The sequence below is a fragment of the Borostomias antarcticus genome (genome assembly GCF_949987555.1).
Source record: "Borostomias antarcticus genome assembly, chromosome: 17".
Taxonomy (NCBI): domain Eukaryota; kingdom Metazoa; phylum Chordata; class Actinopteri; order Stomiiformes; family Stomiidae; genus Borostomias; species Borostomias antarcticus.
This window is the reverse complement of record NC_140250.1, coordinates 22,197,634-22,212,050: the sequence shown is the minus strand read 5'-3', so window position 1 is coordinate 22,212,050 and position 14,417 is coordinate 22,197,634. Positions and strand designations below refer to the sequence as shown.

The following is a 14,417-nucleotide window of genomic DNA, read 5'->3' as shown; positions in this document are numbered from 1 at the left end:
TACAGTTATGTCTGTTGAGAGTCTGTTGTTACCGCCAGACTCATGTCTGTCTTTGTGTGCGTCTCTCGTGTCTCGGACAGCTCTGATGCCATCTACTCTGCGCTGTACGATGGCACCGGAGTCATCGAGATCCTGCGGGGGCATGAGTACCTGTCGCATCCTTTCGCCGTGTCCCTTTTCGGGGGCAGCGTGTACTGGACCGACTGGAGGACCAACACCCTGGCCAGGGCCAACAAGTGGACGGGCCGCAACGTGACAGTCATCCAGAAAACTAGCGCCCAGCCCTTCGACTTGCAAATCTTCCACCCAAGCAGACAGCCTCAAGGTACAGTAACTAGATGACAGTTACAGCAGTTATTGACCTGCTTGTGGAAATGAGCATTGAGTGTTGAATAGAGGCTTCTTAGAGGGGTAGTGTGCTATTTTGGACATTTAGCTTTATTTATGGTCTGTTTACCATGGACCTGAAACATAGAAACCATAATTCCACTGATCGTTCCAGTATTGAGCTAGCTACAGTTTTTATGCCGGCTCTCACTGGGCTACAATGGAAGTCAATGGCGTACCTGTAAATGCATTGGAAAAACTATGTTAAAACACCTACAAATATTAGGATTGTGATACATTTCACAAGAGAGCATCGTGAGACGGGTAAGATTATGCCCTGTGCTTCCCGTCTCGAAAAAACACATTTATCATAGTTTTTCCAACGCATTTACGGGTGCCCCATTGACTTCCATTGTAACCCAGTGAGAGCCTGCATACAAACTGCAGCTAGGTCGTTACTGTAACAATCAGTGAACTTACAGTATGGTCTCAATTTCTTCGGTTCACGGTAGACGGACCACAAAATGTCTAAATGTCCAAAATAGCACACTACTGTACCTCTTTGGGATGATATAGAGTAAATGATGCATTCCTATAAAAATCAACACCTCCCCTGTTGCACAGAGAGAAAGGAGAGAACAATATACCGTAATGGAGTCCTGCTTTGCCCTCTTTGGACCTGCCAATCATGTGGCTGAGTGGTTGAGAAAAAAGGTGGTGATGCTGAGAATGGCCTGCCATTAGTGGTACCTTTGAATGGATTATTTCCCTACACCCGAATCAGTGTAATTGCTCCATGCACCCGTGAGCCATTTTCTGGAAAAAACTGAACCAGAATTAACAAGGAGTAGTTGAAATTAGGACTTTCAGAAAAGATAAAGAGCCATTTATGTACACCCTATTGAAAGTCATATGACATAATCAAATCAATTATCAATTCATACGGAATGATGATTACGTTAACACACAACAATGACAGGTGTATAAAAAGAGAAGATTATTCTGCTTAGTTTGGTAATTAATTTAGCTCATCAATTCTGTTTCCATCGGGTATTGCATCACAATGTCTTTGGATAGAATAACTCAACAATAATAGTGTAGACAGGTTTAACTTCTTCTCGTATCCTGCCTCAAGGCTTGATTACATTTATTTTCATTGAGGATGCACATCAGCTTCCAAGCCTTTATGCCTCTTAGGCTTTCCACAGACCAACAGCATGAAATCGGTTTCATTCGGTGCATTTGTGTACTGGATTATTTTTTTTAAACTGTTTGTTTTAAAATGCGTTTGTTTGTAAAGCAGATCTGATTTAATCTAATCGCTGGCGGAATCATCATCATCCAGACGCCAGCATTTTATAGTGTGCACTGGTCAATTGGTTTCTCTTTTCCGCTACGGCCAAGTTTCAAATTCCCCTCCCCACCTCTCTGCTTTCTACAAATGTAAGCCACCATCCATGAATGGGAATTAGTACGCCAGTAATCTGGTTTGCATCTATTCAGCTGTCCCAGTGCACTACCAATGTGGCAGGAGTTAATTTGGCCGTTTCCTTCCTGTGTGTGCATGCTCGTGACTGTTCAGCATAGATAAGTGTGAGCAAATTGAACTACATTTCTAAAGAAGCCAGTAAGTAGGTCTAATCCCATTTTAAAGAGCCCAGTGGGGAGAGACTGGCTGATATCCACTCCAGCCATGCAGTCCCCAAGCCTGGCAATGCTGATGCTCTGCCTGCCCCCGCAGACCTGGACCATGAAGAGGGAGGGATGGAGGGAGGGATAGAGGAGTGGAGGGATAAAAGAACAGTGAAAGGGGGAGGGGCAGACATGGGCAGAGGGAGAGCTGGTGGTGGTACATTGCAGGCCTCTGGGGCTGTTTGGTATATGTCACATGGAAGCATCACTTCAGGCGTCAACAGTCTGGTGGTAAATACATTATGTGTGGTCGGGGAGCAGAGGGAGGCGTTTTAGTACGGGACAACATGAGGTCTGAGAATAGGGAGGACGTGCCAGGGAATATTTGAGGGAAAAGCAGCCCCTCCCAGGCCTCCCAGTTAGAAACGGTAATTGGTTCGTTCTAGCTCCAGCACTGCATCAAACAGCAGCAGACATTCACTCAGCTGGCTCAGTATTCAGCAGGTTCCCGTGACAATATTTCCAATTAAAGGAACAGTGTCAAGTTCTGGCATTTTATAGCACAGATGGCTTCATGAAAATGTATCACTTTCATTTGCAAGAATACGTTCAAATACTGTATATTAAACAAGGTCTTATATACATATGAAAATATCTTATTATACATATGAAATTACCTCCAGAGGCTTTCTCCACATTGTGTCTCAGCACTGTGCTTGTGTAACCAAGTTGAACTGGTCAAACTCACACCTCAGTATTAATTGCCCACTCACACTGCTATAGCGTTACGGTTAATTTGGCTAAAGCGGTGTTTATGCCAAGTCAGAAGACCCAAGATCGAACCCAGTGCAGGGCACGTGAACATGGAAGTGATAATGGCGAGCAACTGAATATGAATATATTATGTATGGGAATGGAATCATTGCCTGGCATGGGTGTGTTCCAGTCATGCAGATGGTATGAGAAAATGAAGAGTGATACATAAACCTGCTTGTTATGAGACTGGCAAACATGCCCATCATACCCTAGGAAGCATGCGTGGCTTCCCAACAGGACGCCTGTCTCATTCATTTATGACCGACAGAGAGAGGAAGACAAGGGGTTGATGATGATATGACTTGATTACTGTACTGATAGAGAAACTAGCCCTTGTCTTGTCCAAACAGGAAATCTTTTAATTATTAATACTGAAAAGCATTTCTGTTTACACTGAACATCTGTCTGATGGAATTACTGAAAACCAAGCACAGTAACAAGATACTGTATGATACAAATAGCTACACTACCACCTACAGTAGCTATATCATGGGGCTTTTATTAATACCCTAGCATCAGCAGAATGTGTCTCGCAAGAGGTAAATGTCCTGGTAGTCACTGAGGGTATTCCCTATAGATTATGAGGTTTAGATGGAAAAACATACTGTATCACTTTTTAGGCACCACATTTCTGCACCGGCAGTTGTAGTTTATTTATTTATTAGATGGCTGTCAGTCTAGTATGAACACACACTTCTGCTGTCACTGTCATATCTCCAGGCTGTGATTCAGCTGAATGTGCCTCTAAATCTAGACCCATGCTCTCTATGACAAATCAAGTGTTGACTGGCTGCTCTCTTCAGCTTACACTAAGAGATTTCTCCTCTCTAAACTACTGTAGCCGAATAATATAATGGAATTCAGTGATATGTCTGCAAATGTGTCAAGAAATGAGTTTGGAAATGAGTTTGTCAAACTTGCTCGGGGCTGCTAAGCACAGAAATATATATCTTTGTATCTGATGTTTGAAGGGAAATGTGTCCGTCTCACTGAGGCAGTGCGTTCGTTTCTCTGAAGTCACTCTTTGTGGGCAGATGAAGAGCCAGTGTCTGGTCATGAACGCCACTGTCTGGAACATGCTTTAAAGCCCTTTTGCAATATCCGACCAGGTTTATGGAATGGAAAGACCTTCTGGGGAAAATGTCAGCGGCCCCAGGTTTATATATTGGGCCAGGACCTGGGAAGAGTACAATAACAGACCAGAGGAGACAAACTAGATCCCTGCTGTGAAAACGTTTCTTTGTGTGCGTGTGTGCGTGTGTGCGTGTGTGCGTGTGTGTGTGTGTGTGTGTGTGTGTGCGTGTGTGTGTGTGTGTGTGTGTGTGTGTGTGTGTGAGAGAGAGAGAGAGAGGGAGAGAGAAGGGAGGGAGGGAGAGAGGGAGGGAGAGATGGAGGGAGGGAGGGAGGGAGAGAGAGAAAAAAAAAAGAGAGAAAGAGAGAGAGAGGGGGGGGGGTCCTTTGAGGGCCAGAGACACATCATCAGGTTCACATCATTCTGCTGTGATGAATGACGACCGAAGTATCTAAAGTAAACAGGTCTAACATTCAAATGCTGAGCAGAGGTCTAAAGGCGTGCAAGCGGGCCACACACTCTCTATGCTCATTCAGTCATTATTCGACCAAGGGAGGAAGACGTAGAGGAACAGACAGCAGATGCAGCAGTTCAGTTCATTTCACGCACAAAGGCATGAAATTCAGCAGCGGTTCTGACCGCCGGGCCACCTAGTTGACGGGAAAGTACCGTACTCTCTAATATTCATCTGTAATAGAGACTTATCTCCATTTCTGATGACTGTCGAAATTACTCGGTGTGCTGGATCAGCATCCGGTACAAACTGAGCTCAGAGAGGATGTCTCAGTTCGTCCTCCGGACGCTCGAACCACTTGAAAGCAGCGCTGAGCGCAGAGGCCAGCTGTGGTCAGACATGGGTGGCAGGGGAGTGGAGGAGGATGGGTGGAGGCCCACCTAGCTAAGCACAACTAGAGCCTAAATAGAGGAGGTCAGCAGTATGGTTCCAGCAGCGCACTGAGGTAGGCGGCCATCCAAAACATTTCATGCACATTTTGGCAGCCGGACCCATTTCCTGTCTGAATGAGACTGGAGTGAGAGGCAGCGTTTGAGACGGTGAATATGAGGTAGCCCTTTGATATTGCTGGTTGGGGAGAGAGTTGGCCAGCTGTATTAGGTTTTTGTGAGCAGGAAGTTGAGTATATCTTTCAGTCGTGTCACGGAAAAAGGCATACTGTATAATATTCTTGGGTGTCAGCACCACCGTGTTATGTATGGTTCCTGTGCTTTTAAAGGTTGCCCACCGAAATTAGTCCCCCGCAGAAATGCGTTTTGCTAAACTGAATAAAGTCAGAGGTCGAATTAGCGCGCGCTGAAAGCTTTTTTGTCAGATTCATCTGTTTTCAATGGCCTTTTGTCCTGAAGTACGTACCTCTGTCTGTGCCGGCTGCCGTTGAAAAGTTGCACCGCTCTCTCCTTTAGCTCCCAACCCGTGCGGGGAGAATGACGGACGTGGACCCTGCTCACACCTGTGTCTCATCAGTTACAACCACACCGCTTCCTGCACCTGTCCTCACCTCATGAAACTGTCCTCCGACAAACAGTCCTGCCTCGGTGAGTGAATCAGCTTATCCGCCCGCCATTTTACATTTATCCCCGTCATTAAAATGAGAATGTGGGCGCGTTACACAATAACCAACACAAAGAACCTGGAGAGAATGTCAAAAAAGCTTTTAAATATTAATCGTTCCGTTGACATTTGGAAATACAGTACAGGCTAGGGATTTGATAAGCATCAGCATTTGCATCTAGTTTAAGCTGTCATCTCTCATCTCCTCCGCCACATCTGACTAAAAGGTCAACCACTTCCAAAATCAACAGATATTATTTTGACTCGTCCGTCCGTTTTCTTATCCCTCTCACCAGTGCTGAAAAGGTTCCTACTGTACGTCAGGCGCTCTGAGATAAGAGGGGTGGATATTGACAACCCCTACATGAACGTGATGACCGCCCTGACGGTGCCGGACATCGATGATGTCACCGTGGTGGACTACGACGCCCTGGAAGAGAGGATCTACTGGGCCGACGTTAAATCCCAAACCGTTAAACGGGCCTTCATAAACGGGACACGCCTGGAGACGGTCATTTCCGGAGGTAGACGCCACAACTCTCTTATTACTATTCTGAATAGTCCCGTATCTTAAATTCGCACTGAAACGGACGTTTGAGATCATCTAACTTCCGTAGTTTGACGTATTTCCGACGCAAACAAGCTATGAGGGTGGGACATGTGTTTAGAGGAATTTGATTGGAACATTGACAAGTGGACGGGTTTTAAGGACTTTAGACGATATTCGATAGAAGGATAGCGTTGATTGACGGGTGGATGTCGTGAGATTATTGGCCTAAAATCTAAGGTACCTGTTGTCGTCATTGCACGTGACCTACCGTTTTCCAGGAAGTAAGAAATTATATATATATACATATTTTTTTTTTTTTGGCATACATCGTTGAATAGGTGAACACTATGACCAATTATGTGAACCAAAGACAGAATGCTTTTTTAATTTCAGTGCGACTTTAATATACAGTAAGTCCCTAGTTGATGATATTACTATATTGATGTTGTATTGCGTGTACACTACTACAGTAAGCAAATCCTACTCTAGTGCCTCCAGTTGAAATCACTGGTAGACCAGTGTACACATGCTATTGTATTATAAGTTATTCTTACCAGAGTTACTAGATGTCTGCATGACATGCAGGTTGAGTGTGGTACTGTAGGACATCGGTGTACCTCCCGTTGCTCCAGTTCAATGTCGCGTCTTCGACAAAGTCATAGGATTTTTTTTTTTGTCTGAGAGGATTTGATGAGCCAACATTGTCTGACATGAAAGAATGTCTGAAAAGGCAATTTATGTTTTTCAAGATTGCTTCCCTCTCTCCTTTGATGAAGTCTAACAAGGCACAACCTAAATCCTGTCCTGTTTGAATTCTGTCAATGAGATTTAATTCCATGACCAGTGTTAAAGAACAAAAGCCCGCCTGTGTAAGCTCGAGTCCGAGTCGGAGTTTAAGTCCGACTGGTGTGTCTCTGTAAACCACACAGCGCTTGGAGTGACGGCTTCTTCATATTGTTTGTTTGTCTTTCCCCAGATATACTCAATTGCCGCGGGCTGGCTTTAGACTGGCTCTCCAGGAACTTATACTGGCTCAGCTCTGAGAACGACGAGTCCCAAATCAATGTCGCTCGGCTGGACGGCTCGCTGAAGACCTCCGTCATCCACGGCATTGATAAACCCAGGTGCCTCGTAGTGCACCCTGCCAAAGGGTGAGTAGATTAGACAACAACGTTCGCGTAGTCCTTCATTATCTCCCAAGCCTTGAAGCAGGAGATTAGGACATATGTTTTGTTTTATCACAAAATGGAATCCGCCTGGGTGCAAAATGAGACTTAATAGTGTCTGTCTGTTCATTTCTAAGAGAAATGTCTCTTTTGTCACACAAAGTGCACTACAGCATGCTGTCAACCAATCAGTTCTAGCTGTCATAATTATTGTAGCAGAATAATATTTACTGATGAGACTTGTTACAGTAGCGTGACATACAGTAGTAGTACAGTAGTAGTAGTAGTGGTAGCAGTAGTAGTAGTAGTGGTAGTAGTGGTAGTAGTGGTAGTAGTAGTAGAAGTAGTAGTAGTAATACCATAGTAGTACAGGTAATTCATCTCTGGCAGGAAATTGCAGTTACAACAGCAGAGGACAACAAATTATGCCAAAAATATACAAAATATACAGAAGTGCAAATATGACCAGTGATCAGTAAGAGAATGTCTCTAACCCTTCCCCATGCCAGGAAGATCTACTGGACAGATGGCAATACCATCAACCTTGCCAACATGGACGGGAGTAACGGCAAGGTCCTTCACCAGAACCAAAGGGAGCCTGTCGGTCAGTTTCAGTTCATAATCTAATTTGATCAGGGATGTCGAGCTGCATCTCGTACAGTGTACATCACATTAGACTACTTATTATGTGTTAGTGCCGCTGGTATTCTCTTGATGATGTTGATGATGCATTGTTACATATTCACACGACCCTTGACCCCTCTGACCACCTGTTCTCCCGCCATAAAATACACAAGCTTCAGCTCCCATGCACAGGTGGCACAGTGATACAAGCCTGAGCAGGCAATTGTGCATCTACAGTACAGGACCACGCCTCAGGCAGATGTTGCCAGAGACCTCAAGGTCAACTCGTCACTTTGTCAAACAAAGAGTCCCATTGTTTTTCAGTGTTCTCAGTCTGTCTGCTCCTGTCAGCATTATAAATAGCTGGAGCACCATATATCACTGTGGCTTCATTTATGATTATGGGGTGGACCAGGGGACAGAGTAAATTAATGATCTGTTGTGACTGTGAATCTGCCGTACATAAATCTAGCACACCGTGGGAGACAAAGAGCGATCCAGATAGGCAATTGAAATAGCCTGCAGTTGCCACCATCCATAGTGCCATTCTGTCAAATCCCATCATGTTCGCTGGGAAATGGATTTAAAAGGTGTCACTCGCTGGTCAAATTATTTATAATGTCAACTGGAGGTCATAGAGATATCCCAACCTGAAACGAATCATTTCAGTCCCCCACCCTCTCTCTTTCTTCTCTCTCTCTCTCTCTCTCTCTCTCTCTCTCTCTCTTTCTATCTCTTACACACGCACATAGGCACAAACACATACATAAACTCTCTCTCTCTCTCTCACACACACACACACACACACACACACACACACACACACACACACACACACACACACACACACATACTGTAAACACACACACTGTCACACAAACACTGGGCCTTATCTGGAGCCTGCTTTACAATTGATATTATCACAGATGACTTAAATGCCATGCATGCACCCAGTCTTACCCAGTCTTCAAGTCACATTTATAACTAAATGTCATTTGTATCTTACACAGTCATTGTTTACTGTCTCTTCCTCCTACCTCTTCCAGGTCTCTCGATAGACTACACTGCAAACAAGCTCTATTGGATAAGCTCAGGCAATGGCACTATCAACAGGTGCAATCTGGATGGCAGTGGTCTGGAGGTGCTGGAGACTCTGAAGGGGGAGTTAACCAAAGCCACGGCTCTGGCAGTTATGGGTGAGTGGAGTGTGTCAGTAGTGCATCCGATAGCCATCGAGGATTATGAGGAAAGTGGGAGGATTGTGGTGTGGGCTCGTTAAGTGACTCCAGATAGATCCGCTCCACTCAGTGTTGAAATCGCCAATGCATTAGATAATTAAAACTCAGACTGGCTTTGATTGATTATTGTTTTTTTGTTTTGTTGTTGTTTTTTTCCCCTGTCCGTAATGAAAAAGGAAGTGTTGGAGGTTCATTATGCATCGCATCTTTCGTATCTTTGCTGAATCTAATGTGCTGAACCATTCATCAACTTCAGAGATGTGCAGGAAATTTTCTGTTAAATCAACATGCCAGACATAGAGTGTTGTTTATTTTACCCCAATACCATTTTATTTGCTATTATTTTGTGTCATTGCAGCATAGAAAACCGCTTGACTAACTTGATTCCCAAATCTAGTCTTCCAGGGAAAAACAAAAACGAAAAACAATCGAGCATAGCCTCAATCTGAAGTCACAGTAGTTGATGTTGTCAAGAAGTTGACACGTTTCAGGAAACGTGTCACGAATGGAAACGAATGGAAACATTTCAGTCATTACCCGTTGGACGGCACAAGGACGTTATCTACAGTACTGTATATCCTAATATATTTCTGTTTTGGCAACTGGTCAGCCATATGGTGGGGTCTAAAAGAGGAAAGAAATGATGATTTTATCCTCAGAGGAAGGTGGGAACATATAACAACATCAAGGAAAGGGAATGTTAATGTGATTGATTTAGGACCAGATGGCAAGAGAGAGGTACGGCCATCATGTCTCCTAAGACATCCAATTCAGCACATACTGTACTGTAGCATATGGGTTCTTAATTAGATTACACATTGAACTTTTTTTTTTTTCTTTTTTAAGTTAAGATGTTTGTAAATAGCTTTACTTACCGTTACAACTGGGACATTTTCCTTGCCAGAACCTGTAACCAGGGAGAGGAAAGTAAACATACCCAGCAGAAGGTTGCTATTCTGTGAAATAAGAAAGAATAGGGGAGAGGAGAAATAAATATTTTCAGCTGAGGTTTTGTTTGAGCCACAAAAGGCCGACTTCTCAGTCACCACATGCTTTGTACAGCTGGTCCAGGAATTATCGAAACAACTAATCATACATGCCCCCACCAGCACTTAGAAGAACTGTAGGCATTACTTTTAATAAATACTGTAGTCTAGGATTGGAACAAAAAATAATACATAAAAAAGTGTATTTTCAGGGGAAATACTGTACAATTTGCTGTCTGTACTGTGAACGGAGGGTCTTCATTATAACATTCAGGGATATTCGGAGACAGAATAAGAATAGAGTCAGAACATCGGGAGACAGAGTAAGAATAGAGTCAGAATCTCAGTAGACAGAGTAATGACTTGCTTTCCAAGCAGTAGCAGGTTACAGCAAGAATAATGAAATTATGTCTACAAGGCCCCATCAATCACAATTAATGTATTTATGTTGTGTAGTGGAAATGCTTCAGTACATCAACTGGTAGGGTGGATCAACACATTTCTACTGTGTGTGTGTGTGTGTGCGTGTGCGTGTGCCTGTGTGTATACTGTACTGTATGTGTGTGTACTGTACTGTGTGTGTGTGTGTGTGTGTGTGTGTGTGTGTGTGTGTGTGTGTGTGCGCACGCGCGCGTGTGTGCAAAACATGTTTCATTCTGTTTGAGTTACTTACTTGCCCGGTGTCCATAACTCTCAGTTCACAAGGCAAATTATCATAAAGATGTCCTGTCTTTACAGTTTAATAATGAGAAGTGTGGCCAAGTACAGTAGCCCAGATGAATGCTACAATGCTAGTACGCTACAATAACATGTTTACTGGTGCTTTACTCGTTTAAAAAAAAATAAAAAAAAATCAGGACATAGCATTATACTACTATCCAAATATTGATGTTTTACAGCAATACATTTCTAGCAGTGTGTCTCGTGTTCCCTTATCTCAAGGGTTAGGCTTTGGATTCACTTTGGCTTGCCAATATCCTGTCATAAAGTGATGTATTCCTAGTTATACCATGGCCTGGGTGAATACTCTTTTTTGATTGGCCAGCAGGTGTGCGTTAAAGGAGAATGCTCGTTTGGATTTTAAATTTCTTCTACAGGCCTCCGAATTACACCAAAGTTATCTCGGTGAGTGAAACGTCTTATAATATGCCGTAAATAAGATCCAGGTTGTCAAAAACGAGCATTCTCCTTTAAGTAAGGGGTAATGTACGACGAGGTGTGCTGTTATCGAAAAATAATGCACGGTGTGGAGTATACATTGATTAGTTTGTTTCAAACTCGTAAAATATGCAATATTTAAGATCAGTTTATATATGATGGAATAGTGGTAATAGAATATGCCAGAGGCTGCCAAATGTTGGCTTTTATGGCCAAAAAACAACTTTTTGGGGGGGATACCCCCACACCTCCCTAACCACCACAAATTCTGGACCACCACCAGCACAAATACAATCAAATTCTGTGGAAAACACTGAGAATATTTATTATTCTCTTTGCAAAATGCAGTCCCATTGAGACAACGCAAGGGAAATAGTGATTTGATTTTATTACATCCTACATCTTCCAGGATACCATTAAACATACCATGTTTAATGCTGTCCTGCCAATAAGTCAGGTTCTACCAGAATCAACCCTGGATATTGTATGCATGTTTACTGACATATTGCATTACTGTAGGCCTATAATGCCTGCAGGATTCAGGTAGAACATATAATAATATATGATTTGTATTTACCATGCGCTACACAATTTCTTTCTGTTTTACGATCACATTTATTTTCTTAGCTCTAAGTATTTAAATGCGCTTTCATTCTAAAGGGAGAAAGCTATTAGACCCCAATAACTGTCAGGTGTAATACAAACAGTTTCATAATGGATGATTATTTCTTCCATTGGTTTCAGGACAGGCATGGTTTGTTAGATATTTTTAATGGGTACTTTACTATGTTTATAGGCTTGTGAGCATGGATGTATTAAGAGAACTGAACACGGCATTGAGAGATGGCTGACCACTCATTCAAATGAAAGTTACTCACCCAGGGCATACGCCAACAAAGTTTCCACACTCCCCACTCACTTGGTACTCCTGCGGCCTCCAGCACGGGCGCATCCCTTTCTCCCATAGACCAGCGCGTAGTTGCCACAGACACACATGGGGAAAGAGATAGCTGTAAACTCTGGCTCTCGGGGGGTTTTAAAGAAAAAGGACACACTTATTTAACACTTGATAATTCAAAGAGTCGTTTTTGATATTGAGTGATGCCCAGATTTTGTTTTTCTTTCCCTAACTGTTTCATTCCCCATGTACTGTATGTCCATGGGAAAAGGTATTTTGGGCCGCATGGTGTCACATGACTTTTAATACCGAGCTTGGCTACTAGACTAAAATCACCTCACAGCCCAGAGCTGTTCCTGGGGGCTTTCTGAGTCGTTCTCCATCGTGAGCTAGCCAATCAACGTTATTGAATATCAACAGCCCATTCCTACCCTTTGGTCCGCCCTGCTCAGTGAGGGGTGTATGTTTGTAGTGGTTAGCACTGCTCCAGGCAGTCATCGTGTGTAAATTAAGAGAGACTGAGATCTACAGTAACAGGATCAGACCTTGGGGAGAGGGAGGGGGGTTCAGCCAAGGGTACTGACAGGAATTAAGGGTTGAATCAGGGCTACAGACAGGATGTGGGAGTTCAACCAAGGCTACAGACAGGAAGTGGGAGTTCAACCAAGGCTACAGACAGGAAGTGATGGTTCAACCAAGGGTACTGACAGGAAGTGAGAGTTCAACCAAGGCTACAGACAGGAAGTGAGGGTTCAACCAAGGCTACAGACAGGTAGGAATGGTTGTCTATAATTTAGACCATAGCTCTACCACTGTGAACCCAAACAGTAATTTGATTCCTTTTACATAAGGCACAATTATGGACACTGGGCGAAGGTTTTACAAGACTGACAGAGTCTATCAAAACAGAACTGTCAGAACGAGAAAAATCATTCAAATCAAAAGCACTATCATTTTGTTTGACAAGCACACCAAATGGCAGTTCCCCAGAATAACCAACCAAAGTGTCTTGTTTTTCTCTACTTTATCTGCCACTACGGTATCTGGCTGATTATAGAGGCAGTGTTGGTGACACTAGGTCGATCCATTCATCTCCTGAAGCCGTGTCATAATTGGATGGGCTTGACTGAGAGGTGAAAGCCTTTGTTTCAATCACTGGTACCCGATGGCCCCCATGGCATCTAATTAATGGGGAGCAAACCTAATCCTAGCTAGTTGATCCAGGGGGTTCAGATGTTTGGCAAACTACATATTGTCTGTCAGTCTCACTCACAGCAATATGGCTGATTTTACAAAATGTGTTCCTTTGAATGTTGACTTGGAGCCTGGGGACAAAACCGCCAGGGTGGCAGAGCTTTCTTCTTCTTCTTCTTCTTCTTCTTCTTTTTCTTCTTCTTCTTCTTCTTCTTCTTCTTCAACAATACAGTAGCCTACATGCTCACTTTTAGAAATTGATTGTAAGACACAGGTGGCCTCTCTTTGTCTATGATGAGCATTACGATTCCATTTCATCATCATGTTATTAGCAATCTGTAAGAGGAGGAGGATTGCTAATAACAGGATTGATGAAGAGAAAAATCACAAACATGCACCATGAAGTTCCTTCGGTGACAAATGAATTGATGAGGGTTCTAAATAGTTTTTGTGCAATCCTAATACAAAAAATGATTCAGATCCATTCCAAAATGTAATGGGTTCTAAGTTGGACCATGCTTCACCCTTCCACTGAGTTTTGTGAAAATCAGTCTAGTATCTTTTGCGTGATCCTGCTCATAAACAAACATGCCCCTGAAAACATTACTGTACCTCTCGCCCTGCGTTGTAAATGGTTATCAGACATTAACGTCTGATAATTATTGAAAGAAACATGCAGTATACGGATCCCTCTTTTTGCTGCTACCGCATATAAAACCACCATCTCTCTACAGTACCCTGGTTTCCCTTAGTGAAAATCACACCTGTGTGGAGAAAGTGGGCCAGCAACCTTCCACATCATGGTACAGACAAATAGAAACAAGGTTTTCTTTCCTCTTCGCTCAATGACTTCAGAACAACCTTGCAGCGTACACAGTAGTGTGCCCATTGTCCAGAAGGTGAAAATTTCCTTGGACTCAAGAACAGTACATTCCATTTTTAAGATTGCCTCTCTGCCAGGGCAAGGACGCATGACAGTGCTTCACACAGTGCAATATGAGGTTGAATGCACTCCGGTGGGTTTTTGAATAGAAAGCTCCTGTGTCACTTCTGTGGAAATCCTCTAGTTATGAGTCAGCAGAGCTGTTCAATTCCTTCAATGAGTCCCTCAATGCATGCTTTAAACATGCACCCATCACGCTTTGTCACTGTAACTGCTCTCACAGCCACTTGTACCCATGAGAAAAAC

At 43.3% G+C, this 14,417-nt stretch overlaps 1 protein-coding gene across 1 annotated transcript in view; it reads left to right on the top strand.

Annotated features, from left to right (window-relative positions):
• The window catches only part of lrp1bb (low density lipoprotein receptor-related protein 1Bb), a gene marked incomplete at both ends in the record, with an annotated part of 163,069 nt that overhangs the window by 79,822 nt on the left and 68,830 nt on the right, over positions 1-14,417 (top strand). Inside the window, 6 exons of the mRNA XM_084452101.1 lie at positions 81-325; positions 5,267-5,398; positions 5,711-5,938; positions 6,941-7,115; positions 7,640-7,734; positions 8,801-8,950. Coding sequence (XP_084308227.1) covers positions 81-325; positions 5,267-5,398; positions 5,711-5,938; positions 6,941-7,115; positions 7,640-7,734; positions 8,801-8,950 — 1,025 coding nt within the window. The remainder of the gene's footprint in view (positions 1-80; positions 326-5,266; positions 5,399-5,710; positions 5,939-6,940; positions 7,116-7,639; positions 7,735-8,800; positions 8,951-14,417) is intronic.